We start from the raw sequence: 19,747 nt of genomic DNA on the forward strand, positions 1-19,747 counted from the left end.
CCAAAGTCACTTATTTATTATTACTTAAAAATAATTGTGTGATTTTGGTATTCAAAGTCAATTCACATCACTTTGCAGCAGAAATTTGCCAGTTCATGAGATGGCAGCTAAAGGTGGTGCTAGACCTTCAATTTCAGAATGTCCTCAAAACCAATAGTCAGAAAAAAAAACAAAAATCCCCACAACAATTAGAAACTCAGGTTCTGTTTCACAGAAACACAAAAGAAATCTAAGTCCCTACTTCAGTAAATATTTTGAGCAGGGTAGAAAAAGTCCTCCTCAAGAACAAAGGAGAAAGTGAAGTATTTGTGATGGTGGAACAGCAGGCCAGAGCCTTAAAACTGAGCCCTGACTTGAGCAAACAGAAACCGTGAGAAAGCTGCCAGCTCTGTGAGAAGAGAGTCCTGCAGCAGTGGAAAAAGTGGAAAACAACCTGCTTTCTCTGAGAAAAAACTCTAGGACTGTGAAAAACACTAGCCACCTGTATGAACTTTTTACAACCCTTAGGTGGAAAAATGAAAACATATCACAAACAACTTTTTCTGCATGTACACACCAGGGGATTGAGTGACCAGTCAATACAGGGTAACAACTTGTTACTACCCAATCAGGGATAGACAGAGGGTGTTCTTTAAAACTCTATATAAAGAGACATGGGAATAAACTGACACCTTCTTTTGCTCCATAAGAAGTGTATCCCGTGTCTGTCTTTAACAAGCTCAACAGCAACAGTATTCTTCTAAGTCCTTCCTTAATTTTGTCACATTTCTAAAATGTATAGTCTTACAGAATACTCATTTTTTTCCCCTTTCTTCATGCCCATATAACCTCACCACACAACCTCTGAACTTCCCTACCTCATCTTTGTCTCCCTTTCTTGTTGCACTTACACCTGTGCAACACCTGAAAAGTGTTCTAAGTAGAAGGCATTCAGAGAAAACCAAGAAACATTTTTGTTTTAAAACAATACCTTAACTTTATTAACCTTTGTATAAATGATCAATATTGAAACTAGCTATTGAAGTTGATAACTTTCCAGAACAGTTACAAAAATGTAGTTGTTCAAAATAAACTACCACCTCAGAACAGAAGCCTTATGATGAAATCTGCAGTTACTCGCAGGTATAAATTACTTTCTGTTGGGTATTGCAAATAATAATTAGATGCCAAAGAGAATTTTGAGGTCAGCCAGAGTGAGCTTAGCGAAGGTCTCTCCTTTGCCTGACAGAACATGCTGGGCAAGACCTTTCTTCCTCTTCTGGAGTTGCAGGATCTTTTCTTCTACCGTTCCTTCACAGACAAACCTAAAAAAAAAAAATTTAAAAAAGGACAAAACAAATGCACACCATCTCAAGTGCTACGAAAAAATGTCAGTGTTATATAAACACTTCCCCAGTACATTTCAAAAGACTCATCTTACTTAGAAATTAATAATTAGCCAATTATATGACTGATAAAATACTTTTCCTCCTATTTTGTCTCAAACTGAGACAACCTCTGAACAGAAAACAGCTATCCATGATAGAATTTCAAATATAAGTCTGATGCACTTCAGGTCTCAACTTTGGTCATCTGAAATAACATCAATCCTGTGACAAAATCCTGCAATTATTGCACGATAACTGATGGCATCTATTATACAAAAATAATACCCAAAAGAACATTTTAGATTCCAGTCTTTGAATGTACTGTGCATTTATAATAATTAATTTAATTGTTCAGTACTTTGTTACAGATGCTTTTTCTAAAAGTCAACTTTACCATTTATTAGAAATGCTTTATGTGTTTTTTAGAAGGGCTCAGGCTTAGAGATCACAGTGAAAAAAATCTCCACTTAATTAAGAAAAATGGTTTGGAGCCCAAACTGTTCTCAGGAATGAACAGGACATTCCCAATAATCCACAGGCTAAAAAACAAGAAACCCCTGTTAGCTGTTAAGACAGCAACATGCATGCAAGTGCCACACAGAACACATGAAAACATTTTTATTTCACTGCCCAAATCTCAATGCCACTGTCAGACCTTGTGTCTAGCTCCAAGTAGAGAAAGCAAGGTCTTGTTTCACTAAAGCCAGACAATGCATAAGCAGCAGCTCCTCATTCTGCTAAGTAAAATGCTGACCTGTGTATCACAACATCCTTCTTCTGCCCCACACGGTAAATGCGGTCACATGCCTGGTCCTCCAGAGCAGGATTCCTACAAAGTAATTAAAAAAACCAAAAAAAGTTACCTCATTTTGCTGCCTCCAAGAAATCCTGTTTTCTTCCTCTGTAGAACTAAAACTGCTTCCAGGCTACCTTAGGTTTACCAGCTTGATGGCCAGCCTTCACCCTGATGGTACTTCCCAGGTACTGCCCTGGGTTTCACACAAAACCAACTGCAGACCACTGGACTGAGACCACTGGTCCACATAGCCCTAAGCCTGGCCAACAGTCGCTACTCAGAGAAAGCTGAGGTGAGGCAAGAGAGTGAAGCAAAAAGGCAAACCCCAGTGAAAAAGGCCATCACTCAGGAATATTTACATAAGAGGTGGGTCCATCTGTAATGATAACAAGTTTCAGGGAATACTTGTTTGTGTAACCTCCATATTGTAGAAGCATCTCCTTAACGATACTACATAGCAGCTGGTTTTGTATGAGGCACATTAGTTTGCTTTTTAAGTTCTCATGAGTAACGTTTAGTTTAAAAAAAAAACTGATTTTGATGAGAAAACCTGACTTTGATGAGATAACACAAATATCAGGAGTTGCACACACTCTTCTCATATCTAAAACCCAAAGGTACTCTAGCTGTGCCCAGTTACTGACTACACTTAACACCATTGACTTTTTTCAAGCCAAACCACCTGCAGGCATTACTGCACCACTTCTATTACTGCAAGAAATGAAGCCAGAGACTGCCAAGTCCCTGGTAGCATTTTGTGATACAGAGCGGCATACCTGGATTGCTGTTATATTCCTGTATTTTTTCTTGGCCCTACAGAACTGTATTTCAGGGCAGTGAGCACTGGATTGACAAATCAGTATTTTGGATAAAGGCCACAGTAAAAACACTTTTCCCCAACTAACCACTAACCCCAGCTATAACCTAAACACCTCCCTCCTAACCCAGCTGCAACAAACATTACGTTCAGTGACAAAGCAAGCAGCATGCACATACATATCCTCTCCAAGATGGAATTTGTATTTCTCTTTACCAGTGCATGTCAAGGAGAAAGAGATGGTTTCCTCCAGTCAAGTTCAGGCCAACGCCTCCAGCCAGCAACGAGACCAACATTACCTTCAAAGGCCAAAAGAGCGTTAAGGAACCTGTTTACAGTCACAGAGTCAGACATCACAGCTGCTCATAGCAGGGCTAGGGACTGCTTCCCTGCCCTGAATGCATACCTGAGGCCCTTTGGGATTGTTATTGAACTCTTCCACCACAGCCATCCTCTGTTTGGGATTGACAGAGCCATCCACTGTGGCATACTTCAGCCCCAGGCGCTGCAGGTGCACAGCTACAACTTTGAGCATGCTTGTCCACTGAGAGACAACCACGCTGGAGACAGAACAGGGAATTCACAACCAGCACTCCATACTGGAACAGTTTGGTCATTGCAGTGTCTCACCCAAGGGGTCACAACTATTCAGGCACCCTTCCCCACTGCAAACTGCAGCCAAGCCCCTTCCCAATTCAGAAATAGAGGTGTAGTGGTAGAACTTGCTGTGGAAGACTAATACCCAATAAACTTCATATAAATTAAGTCTATAACTTTCACCTCTATTTTTGGATTTGACATTTTCACCTCCTAACCACAAACCTGAATCACAACATAGCTTTTTCTGAAAAATCAGAAAAATGAATACCAACATCAAGTTTAGATTCACTATAGCCTGTCACTCCCCAGTTTCTTGGACTAAGCAGTTTGTGAGGCAGTAATTTGTTTCATAGTTTCTTGAAAGGGAACAAAAGCAATGTTGGTGCTTGCATTCTTATGAAGGGAATGCTTTTTGGAAAAGACTGGAAAAAAGCTTTCTATAGGTCCTCTGATCAATGCATTCCTTTATCTCTAACAGGTTCAGTTTTAATCTCTACTTTAGTCCTCCACTTCTTTTCGTTATGGGGTGGGCAAATACTTCTCATCACAACTAAATTATTCCCAATCCTATTTCTGGAGAATAGTCTTCCTGGGCCTCAAGGCCCGAGACTTCTCACACATTCCCTTATGTTTCCACTTATCTGTATCTTGAACTCGCTCTTTTGACTTAGACTTTTTTTCTTCAAGAGTTGTGTTCAACTACTGCAGCACTGTCACCATTTTATCATACCATGAGTTTTGTACTCAATTATTTTAAGCTATTTCTGTTGTTATCAAGAAACAGTGTGCTTCTCTCTATCACTATGACTAACAAAAATGACATGGTTACTAACCTTTTATGAGGCTCTGTATGGCTCTGAATAGTTTTCAATTCAGCCAAGAGTTGAGCTATCTGTAGGAAAAAAATCCAAAACATTAGTCTACTTGCTCTCATAATCCAGCTCATGCTTGGATATTCTTTATTAAAAGTAGAAAGTGATCAACTTTTCTTTTCAACTGAAATTTTCAACTGAAATTTCTTCTGTGCTTAGAGTTTGAAGAGGTTTTAACAGTCATTGGTAAGAACACTCCCCCCACAGAAAACAGGGCTAGGAAATCAAATCATACAAGCCTGTCTTACAGATTCCAACCTTCCTGTGGGAAGTTATTGAAACCTCTCCTCTTGCTGCCAGCCCTTTTTTCTAGCTCATCACAAGCACCATGATCTCACATGCAAGCTCTTCTGAGCTTCTGGGAATCCAGTGCTTAAGATTTTCACTTACAGTTTTTCAGCAGTCACATTCTCACAGCTTCACTAAAAGTACCCCTCAATGTGTGAAGTTGGAGCCTTCTCAGAAGGGGCTCAGCAGTCTATCAACCTACTCATCTAATTTCATCTCACTTGGCAACTTTGCCTCTTAGATGGTAATTGCAAATCAGGCTAAGTGCTGAAATCCAAGTTTCTCAAGGAAGATAAGAATGCCACAGTCAGAATACCTTGGTGCTCTCCCTGGTGATGTCAAAGATATCTGTTTGAAAAGCTGTGCCATTGAGGTAAACTGTGGACTTGGAATCAGGAGTCTGGAGCTCAGACAGTGTCAAAGCACCAAGCTGTTCCTCAATGGAGAGTACAAGGCCTTCACTGTTCAAGTTAACTTGATCCAGAGCCTGTGGGAAGAAAGCAAAATAATAAGGATCACAGTCAAGCCTGAGATCAAATTCAGTACTGATCCAGACAACACAGTATCTGCTGAGGACACTGGGTTTGAAGGATGCTATGCAATATGAAGACATAACAATTAAGAAACCCTACTGGATCAAACAGTTCCTTTGGACCTTTATTCTGCCCCAAAAGGGACAGTGTATGGAAAGCATGTGAGCCATTTCCTGTGGTCCAGTCTCCTTGGACTCGCCCCAGCCTCAGCATTTAACAACTGCAGGACTGCAGATGTTAGCACATAAATTCCTACCTGTTCCCCTAATAGCTGAACTTTCTCTACAGCTGCTATATATGTATACATATATAGTTCAGAGCCAAGAACTCCTGAAAGATTAGTTTGCTTCATACAAGGCAACCTCATAGCACTGACAGAGCTCTCCAACACAAAAGCCCTTGAAACAGGCTATACTTGTGGACTTTTCAAGACTAGGCTAAGATTACTTTACCCTTAAAATTCTACTTCCCTTTTTGTTTGAATAAAGGTATTTCCAAAGACACAGCTGCCCATATAAGTCATGCTGGGGAACTCATCAGTAGAAGGTAAGCCCATGTAAAACATCTTAGGCTTCAAAACACAGAGTCCTAAAATTGACGCTATTCATACTCTCATAGCTAAGAGAAACAAAGATGTTACCAAATCTGTTAACGTGCATGAACACTTTAAAAAAACCCCACAAAACTCCCCACACCACTACAATGCAATTACCACTTTCAGTAAGGAGAGATGGCAGCAGCACTGACGGAGTCTCAAGAGCATGGACAAGATATGGACAGTACTTGAGACCTGGGAGACACTTTTTGAGCCTGCTAGAAATTCCTTTTGACTGATTCCAAACTCTTGTGCAACTGCTGAGGAAGAAAGACACAACGTCAAGAGCTATCGGAGGCATTTCTGAGCACTGCCCATCCACCTCCAGGAAGAGGCTCACAAAGAGGAGTCAAGAATTAACAGGCAAGCAAATACCTGATTTAATATAGGAACCCATCAACCCCCAATTTAAGTAAAAAAAAGGGAAAAAAGACAACAACACAAGTCAGAGTATGATATACCATACACTCATGCTGACATATGTTATCTGAGCAACTAGACCTTTAGTTCAAAGGAAATTTTAGGCCCAGAAGGGTTAAGAGATTTTCTGAGAGCCACAACAATGAGAACACACTTAGAATACTAAGATACAAGTCTTTGTAACATGAGGGGAGCATTTTCTGAAGAATTTCTAAGTCCTGACCCCAGGTCTGTTCCCCCTTCTGAGCTGTGCACTTAAGAGCCACTTCTGAAAATATTTTCAGAGAAGGGCATGCTCAAACCTTTCTCAAAGGGGTTACCACCATCATACTCTCTGTCTTCATTTTTCTGCTCTTGTCTCTTTAGGTACGACTGTAGTGTTGACCTGTAAAAAAAAAAAAAGACAAAGACAATGGGATTCACAGCATGAAAAAAGGCAAGAGGGACCTGAGCTTAGCAAACTGATGATGCATTAAGGTAAGGAAGGTTTCATTAATCATTCAGTCACAAAAATTATCACAAAAAACCCCCCAGTCTTGTTTAACCTGAGTATGATCAAAACCAAAGATGCATTTTGGAAATCACAAGGGAAAGCAAGTCTGCTTTTTGAGTATGAGAACACTTTTAAATGTATATTTAAAAGGAAGGAAAATTCTTTACAGTGAGACTGCTGAAAGAGCCTAGGAAAACACAAAGTTATGCTGGCTTACATTATAGCTATCTGGAGAGGCCAGCAAAATTTCTAATTGTACAAGAATCACAGAGCAAAGATGATAATTCTGTCATTTACAGGTGCTCACACATCATCATTTAAGAACTACTTGTTGCAATTCCAAGTCTTTGGAGTCTTGAAATCAGTGAGATTAAGTGTAAGGCGAAAATACAAAGCTCATATGAGGCATGAATATATGGGAGAAAAAAATTAACCAGTTTTGCCTGCTACCTGAACAAGCAGTGTATTTTCAAACACACTAGACAGATAAATCAGAAGGGAAAAAAATTAACAGGAATTTATCCAACTTCATCTGAATTTAATTTTTCCTCTGATTTCCATATTAATAAGAAACAAACCCACAAAATACCGTATGTCTATCCACATTCATACCTGGATCTTGCAAAGAGCACATTGTACACAGATTGCTCCTCTGCTCTAAGTTTTAACTGATGCAACTGTATCCTGCGCTGGGGCAGGGATACCTGAAATGAAAATTCACATGCTCAGATGTATGTAGTGCAAAAGTCTTAGACAGCATCACAAACAGCAGCAACCCAAGATTTAACACAACACTCTAAGTCTCAGAAGACAGCTGTTTGTTCACTAAAGCCATATTAACACAGTTATGACAAAACACAGAACTCCAAGGAGCCTGGTTAACACTCACAAGAAAATCTTTATTCTAGCTCATCCAATAACAAGTTCATACTATGTATGAACTGCTCAACAACTACCATAAAGGGATTAATTTTTGTGTTGTTAAAGTACCTAATTTCCCCATTCAAAATCAGACAGGACACCAAAATGATACCTTTTAAAGGCTTAAGACACACCTATGACTAATATTCCATTCAACAGATGGTTTGTAAAAAGCAATGCAGAAAGCCAGTGCTCCAGCACACACCAGTCCATTTGACGTGTGGCAGCTTGGAGTCTCAGATCCAGGCTAGTCCAGTGATCTGGACTAACTTTCCACTGAGTGGCCATCTGAATGCAATTACTTGGCATAATTTTGTCTGCATGTGACTTATAACTGAAAGGTTTCATCACTTTCTTTAATTCTGATTTCTGGGTAAGCAACCAAATCTTCCCACAGACATTTGCTTCTCTTGCTGAAGAGGCTGCAGCAGATAGGAAACCCCACCCATTAACAAATTTATGCAAGTAAATAACTAACTGTCTGCTGCAAGGAAAACAATGGAATGATGGTATAGTTTTGGAGGGTAAAGTTCTTACCAGGGGCTTGCCAGCTGAATCCAGCTGGCCCTTAGTTCTCTGCAGTAAGAGGCTCCTGGTTAAGAGGCTTAGCCTCTCCCCTCCCTTCCTTGTGTTGTTATCTACCTGGTACTTCCAAACTTTGTATTCATCAAAAGGAGAGCAACGTAGAAACCTGTGACAGGAAGGAAAGAAACTTCACACCAAGGGAAGAAGAGCTCTTCACTTTGGAGTGACCAGAACCAAATTTCTTGCTATTCCTTGCTACCAAAACAAGCCATTTCCAAATGCCATAACTGCATGACCAAGGAGCAGTAAAACATTTCCAGTGTAATAGTGGTAATAACTTGTTTGTTTAGATGTCCCACCATCACTTATATTTTAAGTATCTGTTTCTGATTCTGTACCCATCACTTCCTCTTAGCCCGTTGTTTCAAGCATCACCAGCAAACAAAGGACATCCAGATGCAGAGGCACTTTCCAAAAAGCATATTCTTCTGTTATTTCAAAATAGCAAACTTCTTACTTGACAGTTTATTTCAATTATAATTTATTAATTATAAAATTTATTTCAAATGCAAGTTCTCTCTGCTTCTCCAGCACCATTTGTAACCTTTTCCCCATCAGCAATGAGGACCACCTGTTTATCACTGTGCAGAGAATACAAAGTTTTCACCCTTTTCTTCAATGTCCTTGTAGCACAACACTCCAAGAAGGTCCTCTCAGGATGTCCTATTAACAACAGGATTAACTTAGAAAACCTCTGCTCATTAAAATTGGTTTTGTCCATACTCATCTTGAAGACAAACAAGATCCAAGGTAATTTCCCCTTTGTTCTCCATGGAGGCAGAAAAGCTACATGTAACAGCAGACACATGGTCAGTCTTGTGCAACCACGTTGCCTCAACCACAGCCTTTGCAATCCAGTGCTTATCATTAATATAACTAATCCTACTACTCCACCTATCTTAGGGACATCTCAAACTTAGAAACAACTTCCGCACTTCATCAGAGAAGAATTACTAAGACTGGATCCCTGTCCACCTGGTCACGTGCAACCAGCTCACCTCAAGAGAGAGTACATGTCCAGCAAGTTGTTCTGTATCGGCGTCCCAGTGACAGCCCATCTGGCACTGGCTCTCAATTTGCACACAGCTATAGAGGTTTGAACCCGTGGGTTTTTAATATTGTGAGCTTCATCCAATATAATTCGAGCCCAAGCTACCCTGAGCAAAGGGGAACAGGCAGATGATCCACTCTGAAAGAAAAGCAGACTATAACCTGAAGCAAAACCTAGGTTCTCTAAGGAGGCACAAGCAAACGCATTTTTCCAGCACATTTTTGTGATGTTAGTCAGCAGCAGTTTGTGCTCTTACTGTCACGTAAGAAATGGTCTCCAAAAATCATCTCTTTAAAGCTTCCATGTTTAAAGTTTATAAGCCAAAAACTAACTTATTTGCCTGATCTCAATAATAATTTCTAGTATTTTGTTAGTTTTCTTGCTTTTAACATTTTATCTTATAATATTGTTGTTTCAAGAGGTGTTTCATATCAGTAAAGTTTTGCTATGCTGAGATGAAGGACCATATATAATTATTCTGATCTCTCAAAATTTTACAGATGCCACCTAGAAATTTCAGAAAATTCCAAGTCCTGTTTTCTTCAAGAGCTACATCTAGAGCTGACAGAGAGGTAGGAGACAGCAAGGGACTTCCTCTATACTGTGTAGTCATTTCAGTCAGCAATCACATCATCCTTTTCATAGCCCAGCCAGCACACTGCTGTTTCTTCAAGGCAGCATGGAAGCTGCCTCAGTCTCAGTTCAGACTGACCAAAAGCCTGAGGTTTCTGGTAGTTTAGGGTGGCATTAGTGCTTCAAGCAACAAAGAACATCAAACAGGAGATTCTACTACTCCTTCACCTCAAAAGAAGAATAAGATTCACCATTGCATTCTTAAAATTACTTCTTAAGTAATTTACATTTCAACTGTCTGTATTCAATGTAGCATAATTCTACAGAACATATATATTGTGAATATATCTGTTCTTGCTCCACTTCACAGCACTTCCTCTCATCACTTTGCTTTTACAAAAATAATCAACAGTAGTTATGAAAAAAAAATCAAGTTGCTGCTCACTGTAGCACATATAAGGTGCTACTTGAAACAACAATGGTAACACCTCAGAACAAAACCTTAAGGCAATGCCCTATTGACATTATGGCTTCTCACCCTCACATCATAGTCCTGAGCAGGGACTTCCCCCTCCTCTTTGGTTGTGGGAACCTCCTTGGAGAGAAGGCTGTAGGTTGTGACAACAACATCATATCCAGAAAGCCTGAATGAAAAGAAAGTAGTGATCAGGAGCAAGAATCAATATGGATTTTTTTTTTTGCAAGAGAGACTAAATGCATGCTGAAGAATGCATTTAAGAACAACAGTGCTACAGGAGCTGAAACCCTGAGCTTTGTTGCAGTTAAACAGGAAAAATGCATCATCCCCATTTTAAGGATACTGGAAGTAGACAGATCAAGCTCAAGAGGACAGTAAAAGCCCATGGATCAGAATGCACACCACATGGCATGAGCCCTACAGCCTGGCACCCAGGAATACTGCTCAGCATGGCCTGAAGAGGTCTGGAACATATGCTGAATTATACATACCGCTGATAAAAAATACAGCTACCAAGCACAAGCATGGAAGAAACTGCCATTGACAATCTTTGCAAGCAAGAGATATTTTGAAAAATATACACCTTTTTTTTGCTAGCAGAAGCAACAACAGCCTCCACCAGAACCTCTGCCTGAGCATGGGCACAGGCCATAAGCATTTTACTAAATACACCTTGACAGCACAAATCAGCCTGGCTTTCTGGACCTCCCACATTTCAATACTTCCTGTTCTCCCATCATTCTACATCCACTTCCATTTCAACTTTGATAAACACAGTCTCTTGCTACATAGTAGTTTGCTTTTTTTGGTCATATTTATGGTTTAGCACTTACACCTCTGCATGCTTATCTCTATTTGCCCCGTGGTACAGGCAGACCCTCAGTTTGCCAAAGGCCACGTGTCCCTCAATCTCTTTCTTCCAGTGGTGGATCAAGGATGCAGGACAAATTACTAAAGTGCCATGGGAAGGGATAACAGTGAAGTCTAAAAGAAAATATTGCAAACAGGTTTCAATGTCTTCACATTAGACTAGAACAAAGACAGAATTTTTGGTAATTCACAATTGAAAAGAGTGTCCAACTAATTCCATGAGGATACAGACAGCACAGACTGTGGACACAACAGCAATACTTTTTAAAAAAGCACTAACATCCCCACTGTCTGTGGACAAGATAAAAGTAATCTTTGGGGGAGAGCTGGAAAGAAAAAAGATCAGTTACAGAGAGGTGAGTAGTAACTATTTGAAGTCCCTATGAAAACTATGCATATGTTTAAAAAACTGTGAAATCTTTTGCAAACCCAGCGTATCATTCTCTACAACTTCCTGAAAGGTAGTTGTAGTCAGGTGGGGGTTGGTCTCTTTCTCCAAGCAATAACTGACAGAATGAGAGGTCATAGTCTCAAGCTGCATCAAGGGAAATATAGGTTAGATAGTAGGAAAAAAAATTTCACACTAAGAGTGATAAAGTACTGGAATGGTCTGTCTGGGCAGGTGGTGGAGTCACCATCCCTGGATGCATTTAAAAAAAGACTGGATGTGGCACTCAGTGCCATGGTTTAGTTGAGATGTCAAGGAACAGGTTGGACTCAATGATCTTGAAGGTCTCTTCCAACCCTGTGATTCTGTGATATGCTGGCTTTAACTATTTCAGGAAAACAGTAAAAAAAAAAACCAAAATCTCCAAACAATATAAAGTAATGAGTTGGAAAATCCTACACATCCAATGGGAGACAAAAATGACCCTGATCAGAGAAAGGCCATGCAAGGAGGCACAGTACAATTTAGCCAAATGAAGGTTTCCTGCAGAAGAAAAGTGAGCACAGATACAGTGTGTTGTTCTACAGCCCTTTAACCTGTAATGCTTTAGGCATTTCAGATGGCACTTCATCATAACGTACATGCTATAGGATGCAAAAAAAATCTGTACCATTTTTGGATAGCCATATTTCTAACGTCTCCTTTCTTTTCTCTGTCTTCAGTTGCTTCTGGGCCAGAATGAGAGCAATCATCGTTAGAGTCTTCCCCAAGCCCATGTCATCCGCTGCAAAAAGATGCAAGCAAGTTATCACCTGCAGAAATGAGACCCCTTAGATCTACACTGAGTGAAATACTACAACAGAAAGTAACCATAGATGAAAATGTCAGGGTATGATTTAGTAATTGGTTAATACTGGTACTTGGTAATAAGGCACAGAAAATAAGCCCTTTTGACATGTCTACAAAATTATTGGCCTCCAAGTAAGTTACATGCAAAACTATGCTGCCATAGGTCTGCCCCACAAAATCCACTTTGCCATTCTGTTGCTCACCCAGAATTCCTCCACATGGCCTCTGACTCTCTCTCCAGAGGAGCCATGCAAGCGCCTGTTTCTGGTGCTGCAGCAGTGAGACCTGAGGGGGTGAGTGAGACAGAGGATTTGAAGGAAACACCTGGCAAAATTTAGACACTTCTGCTTCCTTTATCAATTGTCATGTTCCAACTGTTTTACTACAATCCCGCTAGAAGGAGTTTACCTACCTGATCTTCTTCCACATGAGCTGGGATACCCAAGCTAAGCAACTTCTGCAGACAGGAGGTAAGCAGTACCATAAATGAGTCTTCCCAATGTTTCCTGCACTAACCAGCCTAATGCCTCATAGTGCTCTCAGAGAACAGATAACAATGGCTTGTTCAGCCAGAAAATCCACCCCAAACTGCCTTACTTACAACAGATACCACTGTCAAGGAAAGGGATTGAGAACACTTTCCCTTTTCTCCCCGAGTCTAAGACCCCTACAGACTCTTAAAACAGGAAGATGGACTACATACTACCATCACAGGACATTCAGTGGCTTTGCCCACCACTGAAAAGGTCCCAAGACAACATGACAAGTGACACAACTTATATGCATCTACACACCACCCTGTAGAGGCATGTGCCTTTGTTACAATACCTTGCATATAACCCCAAACAGATCAGAATGATTCTGGAATCCATCACATTCCATGAACACAATCACCTGCAAACCTTTTTTGAAAGATTATTTCTTATAGCTCACCAGGAAGAATGAAAAATTAGGTTCTCAACCTGTTCCTCACAGCTCTGTTCTGCCAATCACGTATAGATAACATGGATGGAATGTAATTAGAGTATCTCCTTCCAGCAGGATGCAAAGTGGGAAGGAAGGAATGCTCTAGAGTACCACTCAGAAGATGTGATTCATTCATCAGCATGACAGCTTCCATCCTTGCCAACCCACCTTCAGCCCAGAGGGATCTTCAGCTGCTGTCTCCTCTGTTGGACAGGATTCTAGAGATTTGTGAAGATGATTAATTGCCTCAGATGTGGCACTGTGTACAGCCCTGATTCGGTCTTCTGTCATTCTTCTCCCATACAGATTCTGCACGCCAACACTCACTGCAAAGGTACAGTACCAGGGATGTGTTTACAAAGCTAACTTTCCCTAACAGATGTTTCACCTCAGAGATTGACTTCAGTGTCTACAGATGCCTGAGGGACAGTATGCAGCAACAAAATAGGCTTAGTACTCTCACATGTATTCACAAGTCTCAGGATTATTTCAGAAATAGTACTCAACAGGATTCTCTGTAATAGCAAAGTCTTTCTATACTTACTTCCAAAACTTTGGCCACTGGAACCCAAAGTAGCAGCAGCTGAGGGGTGACTCTGTGAGCCTGCAGAGGCCTTTGCTGTAGGATCCTGAAGCAGGAGAGGTGTTATCAACTTTGTATCACCTGGCCTGCCAACTGGGTTAGATAAAGACTCTTCACAGCAGCTGCTGCTTATGCTATCCTGCCCTTAAGGAGAAAAGAATCACAGGCTGAAAAGATTGCACAGTGAATCTCAGAGCCTTGCTCTATGGTCCAGGGAAGAGCCTTCATTTTGCCCAACAATCTATTGCAAAATACTATGAAGTGGTGACACCAGTTTAATAGCAGATTACCACATCACCTGAGCCACTGCAACTACCAACATGTGCTCTTGGCCTGCTACTGTGACAGGCAATGTGTCCAGCTGCAGCCTCATTATGTGGTTTCTAGCAACACAGTGAACTCTGCAGCTGTGATCAGAGTAGTGCAGACAAGTTTAGTTTTGCACCCTGTTCCCAGATGATTCATTAATATTGAAGGCATCTCTCTTGTCAACATTTTGGACACAAAAACTATTGAAACATCCCAGAACAAATGGGCCAAGAGAGCTTTTCTCTCTCAGGAATGGCTGGAAGCTGCTCATTTTGAATCTGGTAACTGGAATTCAGTGACAATAGCATGCATGAACAGCACAGTTCCATAATGCAACAGAGGGAGTGAACACTTCATTGGCATGTTCTCATAGAGATACCTGTCTCAGTCATGTAGCCAAAGCTGGAAACCAAGATCCTAAGGGTGGGTGGAAATTCCCTTGGGAAGCCACTACATTACAGGAGAAACATTTGAGTTGTTCCATTCATCTGCTCCCAGACACGTACTTTGCAATTAACAATTTTCATCTTCAGTAAATCTCAACAGACAAACATTTTATAGACCACAGGCCATATATAAGTATATGCTATGCTTCCTCCATATTAACAACTATTTTAAGAAAAACTGTTTTGTAAACTTCTGGAGAGAAAAAAAAAATATATATATATATATTAGCCCTACCTTTTTCACTAGTATCTGCTGTTGAAATGCTAAGAGCACTGAGTGCAGCTTCCAAATCCTGCACTTGCTTTAATAAGCGCTCCCCTTTATCTGGCAGCATCTGAACGTTCACTGTAGCCAATGTACTCTGCAAAAAAGAAAGAAACCAAAACTTGAGTGTAGTCACCAAGGTCTCTGCCAATACAGAACAATCAGGTCACAAGGTTAAAAAGAACTAATCCTATCCCATTTTAATTGGCATTTTGATACTGTTATGTAGTCTCCAAAAGCTTTTAAGTGCCATTCAGTGCAATTAAACAGTCTTTTAGCAGAAAATAAACTAACCATTAGTGTTCTTTAGAAAACTAACCATTAGTGTTTCATCAGAAAATATGGCAGGACACAGGGACTCCTCCTTTTTATGAAACAGGCAGTCAGGCGAGTCAGACAATCTTAACATCTCTCAAAACATCTACAACATTTAACCTACTTGCACCTTTCTTTCTATGCTTGCACAAACAATAGTTCTGACTTTATTTCAAGGTTCTGTTCTGAACTCCAGACAAACAGAGGAGTTCATAATGAAAACTGTAAAACATAGTGACTGGCAATTATTGAAAAAAAAAAGGCAAACAGGCAGGTAGTTTATTTCACCCCAGTGTAAGCTTTCATAGCTAGACCACTCCTACTGCACAAGGCCCAGAGAGGCTACCAGAACAGCCATGTTATTTACAAAGGTTAAATTGGTTGTGCACTATTCCATTTTATGCAAATTATTTTCAGGGTAAAAGACAAGACAACCTCAGGTGGGTCAAAACTGAGCACTCCCAAAGGCAGAAGATAGTACTATCTTAGAAGTAACTGGTTTGTATCTGCTTATTACAACCAGTCTATTACAAAGGCTGAATTCCTTCCATCCCACATCTTCCTAAACCCCATTTTGAGTTTCTGCTGTGAGGAGACATATTCTGATGCCTGTCACAAGTAACAGAAGTCATCTTGAAAACAGAACAATAAAACCCCCAAATAATAGGTGCAATAAATGACCTTTTTCTGTTTCAGCTGGAGTAGAAGATGGTTATGAAGCACTTTAGGGTCCTGGGGTCCTTCCATATGATGTGATGCTGCTGCTCCTGGCAAAGGTGTCCCCTGCACACTCTTTCCTGATTTTCCTGAAGGAATCTCAACTGATTTCTCAGGTTCATTTTCACCTGAACAAACAAACTGTTCTTCATCGCTGTCACTGCCAGAGGCTTCACCAGGAGGCTGTGGCAGCCCTGGCCTGAGCTGTGCCTTGGGCAGCTCTGCCTCTGCCCCTCCTCTCAGGGCAGCACACCGAGATGCTGACTGCACTCCTGCTGGGGAAGGGGCATCTTCCTTAGACACAAGTGTCATTTCACCATTCTTCTGACCAGTGCAATCCTTCTCTCTTGTTTCTCTATCCCTACAACTTCCTAAGATTTTTTCACCAAGCTTCTCCTCTACTGGAGGCTTGGTACTTGTACCTTGCTTTCCAAGACTTAGTGGGAAGAGTTTTGATCTTGTGCCTGGCTCCTTGTCCACACAGTCAGAAGGCTTCTTGGATTCCTTGCCACTGCCACCATCTTTCTCTTCCTCTGAAAGTGTATTTTCCCCTTTCCTGGTCTCAGAACAGCAAAGTTTAGATTCAGACACTGTAGTCTCCTGAAGCTCTGGATCACTTTTACTTCCTGTGGATGATTTCTTTTTGAGCTCTTCCAGAGGTACTGTCTCTATGGAGGAATCAGAGAGCGATTTCTTTTCTTTATGTGACACCAGCACACTCTCATTCTCTGCTTTACCTCCTTTTGCTTTAACTTCCTCTCCATTTCTTTGCTTCATTGTTTTCCAGGAAGATGGTGCATGACTCTCATCTAGCACTTTGAATGGATTTCTTTGGCTAGTGAGATTGAAGAAAGGTACTGTTCTGGGCTGGGATTGCAAGGGTTTTGACACTTTGGTAGTTTTTGGATCCTGCAATATGTACATGGCAGTAAATGCAAATGTACAAATTATTAAAGCCTGTTCATAATACACACAACCTTATCACCTCAAGCAAGACTTCATCCTCTACCAAGATTATCTTTCCTATCATTTTAACAGAATCAGGACAACATTTCATAAGAAATCCAAAACAAAAGCTGATTTTCTACTTTTTTGCCATTCCCATTGGTTTTTTTTGGGATCAAGTCTCAATAGCACAATCTCTAGAAAAGAAGACAGCCAGGAATCAAATCCAAGCTTCTTCTAAGACTGAAGAATAGTGAGTACTTCACAGAGCTTAGGAGAAAGAGAAATCTCATCTAGAGGACAGCAGACCTCATACACTTCTTGGCTGGAAAATATAAAATCTCCCACTAAGTAGTTTCAGAGGTGATTATGGCATATGGAATGAAAAGTCATGCTGGAGTAAGGCAATACTGGAATACAAACAAAACACCGTACCTGCCATGGGAAGCTTCCACACCATTTCTTCCCATTCAACTTACTCTTAAGGCACCGGTAAAACAACCTACCAAGGATTAAAACAAGATTTCAATCCTAGGAGCCAATAAAGAAGCTCTATTATTTTAAAAGTACTTTGCAACAAAAACCATCACAGACAAGTTCTACGAATCTGTACTTGACATTCAGACCTTTGCACAACAAAAGCCCATGAACACTGGCAACAGAGCTTTTTACAGGAGTAGTGTTCTCTGAATAAAGATTCCTAGGGTTTGGGGTTTTTCTAAATTTTAGCAGTAGAAGAGTAACTGCTCAGGCAAAAACACTATCTATGTTTAGAGCCTTAGAAGCATCTTATGATTTCAAGGTGCAAGGAAACAGCTCTTCTTTTAGTTGCACTGCACAGGCTACCTCATCTTTATAGCAACTTTTTTTTAAACTAGCAGCCAACCAGGATTACTGAAAGTACTTTATCAGAACTAACATTGGGAAATTTGACCCTGAGTTTGGATGAACCCAACCACAGAGCCATGTTCAATTCTGTTAAAAAAACTATTATCTGATGACCCTGGTTTATACTATTGGATGTAACTGCTAATAAAAGTGGCAAACATTTGGAAACAGGGTAGTGAAGGCCTCAGAGCTCAATGACTCTCTTCAGTTTTAGAAGGAAACCGCAAGTTCTGTCTGGTTCTCCAAAACCATTTGTTTCAACATGTGCAATAAACCTCTGCTTTCATTTTGAATGATTTGTAGTTCAACTCTCTCACTTGTTCATAAATAATAAAGAGAGCTAAGAGCCTCCTGATCCTAACAATCTTTATTTTTAAGAGGAAGCAGCCTACAAAGTAAGACTTCAAAATGCCATAAAAATGAGATACTCTAAATAAGGGCCCTCCTTTCCCCACAGAACACAGGTACAGCTTAGGTGGATGTTAAATCCTTATTAAACTACTTAATCACAGGATTCAATTTTTTCTGAAGTAAAACTGTAAAAACTAAACGACCATTAGTCAGAATCAGTTTGAGAACATTATTTCAAGCACTGAACATAGGAAAAGAAGGAAAAAGGGACACGGGTTTTACTCGTTTCAAGGCAGACATCCGGTTTTTTAAAAATTTGAGGAACTTACTGGTATTCATCTCTGTCCGGCTGCTGAACCAGGACTTGCAGCTCCACCACGCACCCCTCATGGATCAAGCAGTGAGAAGCAGGAATCCTGAAGGGAAGAAAGGAAAAGCGGAAGAATACAGACAAGACGAACTGCCCAGGAAACTGCCACCGCAAAGCAATCACTTACGACAAAACAAAGGCTACGTAAGAAAACAAGTTTGCGACTGCTGGCACAGCAGTGAACTTCCCTCAGGACAGCCAAGTGTATCCCCTTTCCCATCGTCCCCCTCCTGCCGCTCCCGCCCTCCACCTACGGCGCTGGGAGGACGAAGCCGCAGGCAGCGGGGCCCTGCGTCCCGCACACGTAGAAGCTCTTCCCTTTGTTGGGGCCATCGCGGACGCCCGTTTTCAGGAAGCAGAGGGACCCTGCGGAGCGGAGAAGAGCGGAACTGGTCAGGCGGAGCCCCCCACACACCACCCCTCATGGAGACCCCGGACCGCCCCTCACCGTGCTCGGCGCACAGCACGGCTTCCATAGCCGGGCAGCACGGCCGCGCCCGCCCTTCGAACCGGCCAATCACGCCGGGCCGGCGTCCCCACCAATTACCGCGGGGCAGGGGCGGGGCAGCCAATCGCCGCTGCGCTGTGCTCCCCTCGCGCACAGCCCTCGCGCCCCCGAGGACGGCAACAGGCGGGCGGGGAGATGCTAAGGGGGCGTGGCCACACGGACAAGAGGCGTGGCCCTGTGAGGGCGGCCTCGGGCCCCGCCCCGCGGACACACCCGGCGCGGCCGCGCTCCTAAAGCCGGCCCGGTGAGGAAGGAGCCGTGCTCCACCCGGGACACCTTCCTGTCCTGGAAAAGGCTCCAGCTGCCGCGCCTGACAGGATCATCCTGGACACACGTTTAAAAGTAAAATATTTAAAGATGAACGTAAGTTGAAATAATAGTACAAACACCATAGACCATCAGGAACTGGAAATAAGTTGTTTTTTTTTCTCTTCTGTATTTAAGATGGGAAATACAGTTTTACAAAACGTGTGCATTTCTCAATTACTGCTTTTGTTAATGATAACTCAAGTGAGAGAATGACTCTGGTAACAGAGTTATGGAAGGGTTATAATGTGTGTACAAAAATATGAACAACATTTACACTAA

At 41.4% G+C, this 19,747-nt stretch overlaps 1 protein-coding gene and 1 long non-coding RNA gene across 4 annotated transcripts; one reads left to right on the forward strand and one right to left on the reverse strand.

Annotated features, from left to right (window-relative positions):
• Window positions 1–950: 950 nt before the first annotated feature.
• On the reverse strand, window positions 951–19,276 carry TTF2 (transcription termination factor 2). 3 transcript variants are annotated; one of them, XM_064410016.1, is made up of 23 exons: window positions 19,100–19,276; window positions 18,906–19,017; window positions 18,611–18,697; window positions 17,478–17,544; window positions 16,062–17,006; window positions 15,036–15,162; window positions 14,007–14,189; window positions 13,631–13,788; window positions 12,700–12,781; window positions 12,318–12,431; window positions 11,223–11,373; window positions 10,450–10,555; window positions 9,286–9,476; window positions 8,240–8,393; window positions 7,394–7,485; window positions 6,591–6,673; window positions 5,986–6,125; window positions 5,057–5,227; window positions 4,414–4,472; window positions 3,387–3,540; window positions 3,197–3,279; window positions 2,122–2,196; window positions 951–1,304 (listed from the first exon to the last, which is right to left on the reverse strand). In XM_064410016.1, the coding sequence occupies exons 1-23, from the start codon at window positions 19,125–19,127 to the stop codon at window positions 1,160–1,162; spliced, it is 3,507 nt and encodes a 1,168-aa protein (XP_064266086.1). In that variant the 5' UTR covers window positions 19,128–19,276; the 3' UTR covers window positions 951–1,159. The 3 variants fall into 3 exon arrangements, with proteins under 3 accessions (XP_064266086.1, XP_064266084.1, XP_064266087.1); XM_064410014.1 differs by having other exon boundaries at window positions 5,986–6,128; window positions 19,100–19,275; XM_064410017.1 differs by lacking the exon at window positions 16,062–17,006 and having other exon boundaries at window positions 5,986–6,128; window positions 19,100–19,272.
• LOC135294581 (uncharacterized) lies at window positions 6,658–16,238 on the forward strand. The gene is made up of 2 exons (XR_010356641.1): window positions 6,658–6,765; window positions 9,839–16,238. It is a non-coding gene; the product is annotated as an uncharacterized LOC135294581 (long non-coding RNA).
• Window positions 19,277–19,747: the final 471 nt, after the last annotated feature.

The sequence above is a fragment of the Passer domesticus genome, chromosome 2 (genome assembly GCF_036417665.1).
Source record: "Passer domesticus isolate bPasDom1 chromosome 2, bPasDom1.hap1, whole genome shotgun sequence".
Classification (NCBI taxonomy): Eukaryota; Metazoa; Chordata; class Aves; order Passeriformes; family Passeridae; genus Passer; species Passer domesticus.

Excerpts from the sequence above, each read along its gene's own strand:
- TTF2 (XM_064410014.1), bottom strand. The coding sequence starts at position 19,127 with ATGGAAGCCGTGCTGTGCGCCGAGCACG. Across the intron at positions 17,007-17,477 it reads GTGGAAGCTTCCCATGGCAG|GATCCAAAAACTACCAAAGT; the intron begins GTACGGTGTTTT and ends TACATATTGCAG. Across the intron at positions 14,190-15,035 it reads AGCAGATACTAGTGAAAAAG|GGCAGGATAGCATAAGCAGC; the intron begins GTAGGGCTAATA and ends TTTCTCCTTAAG.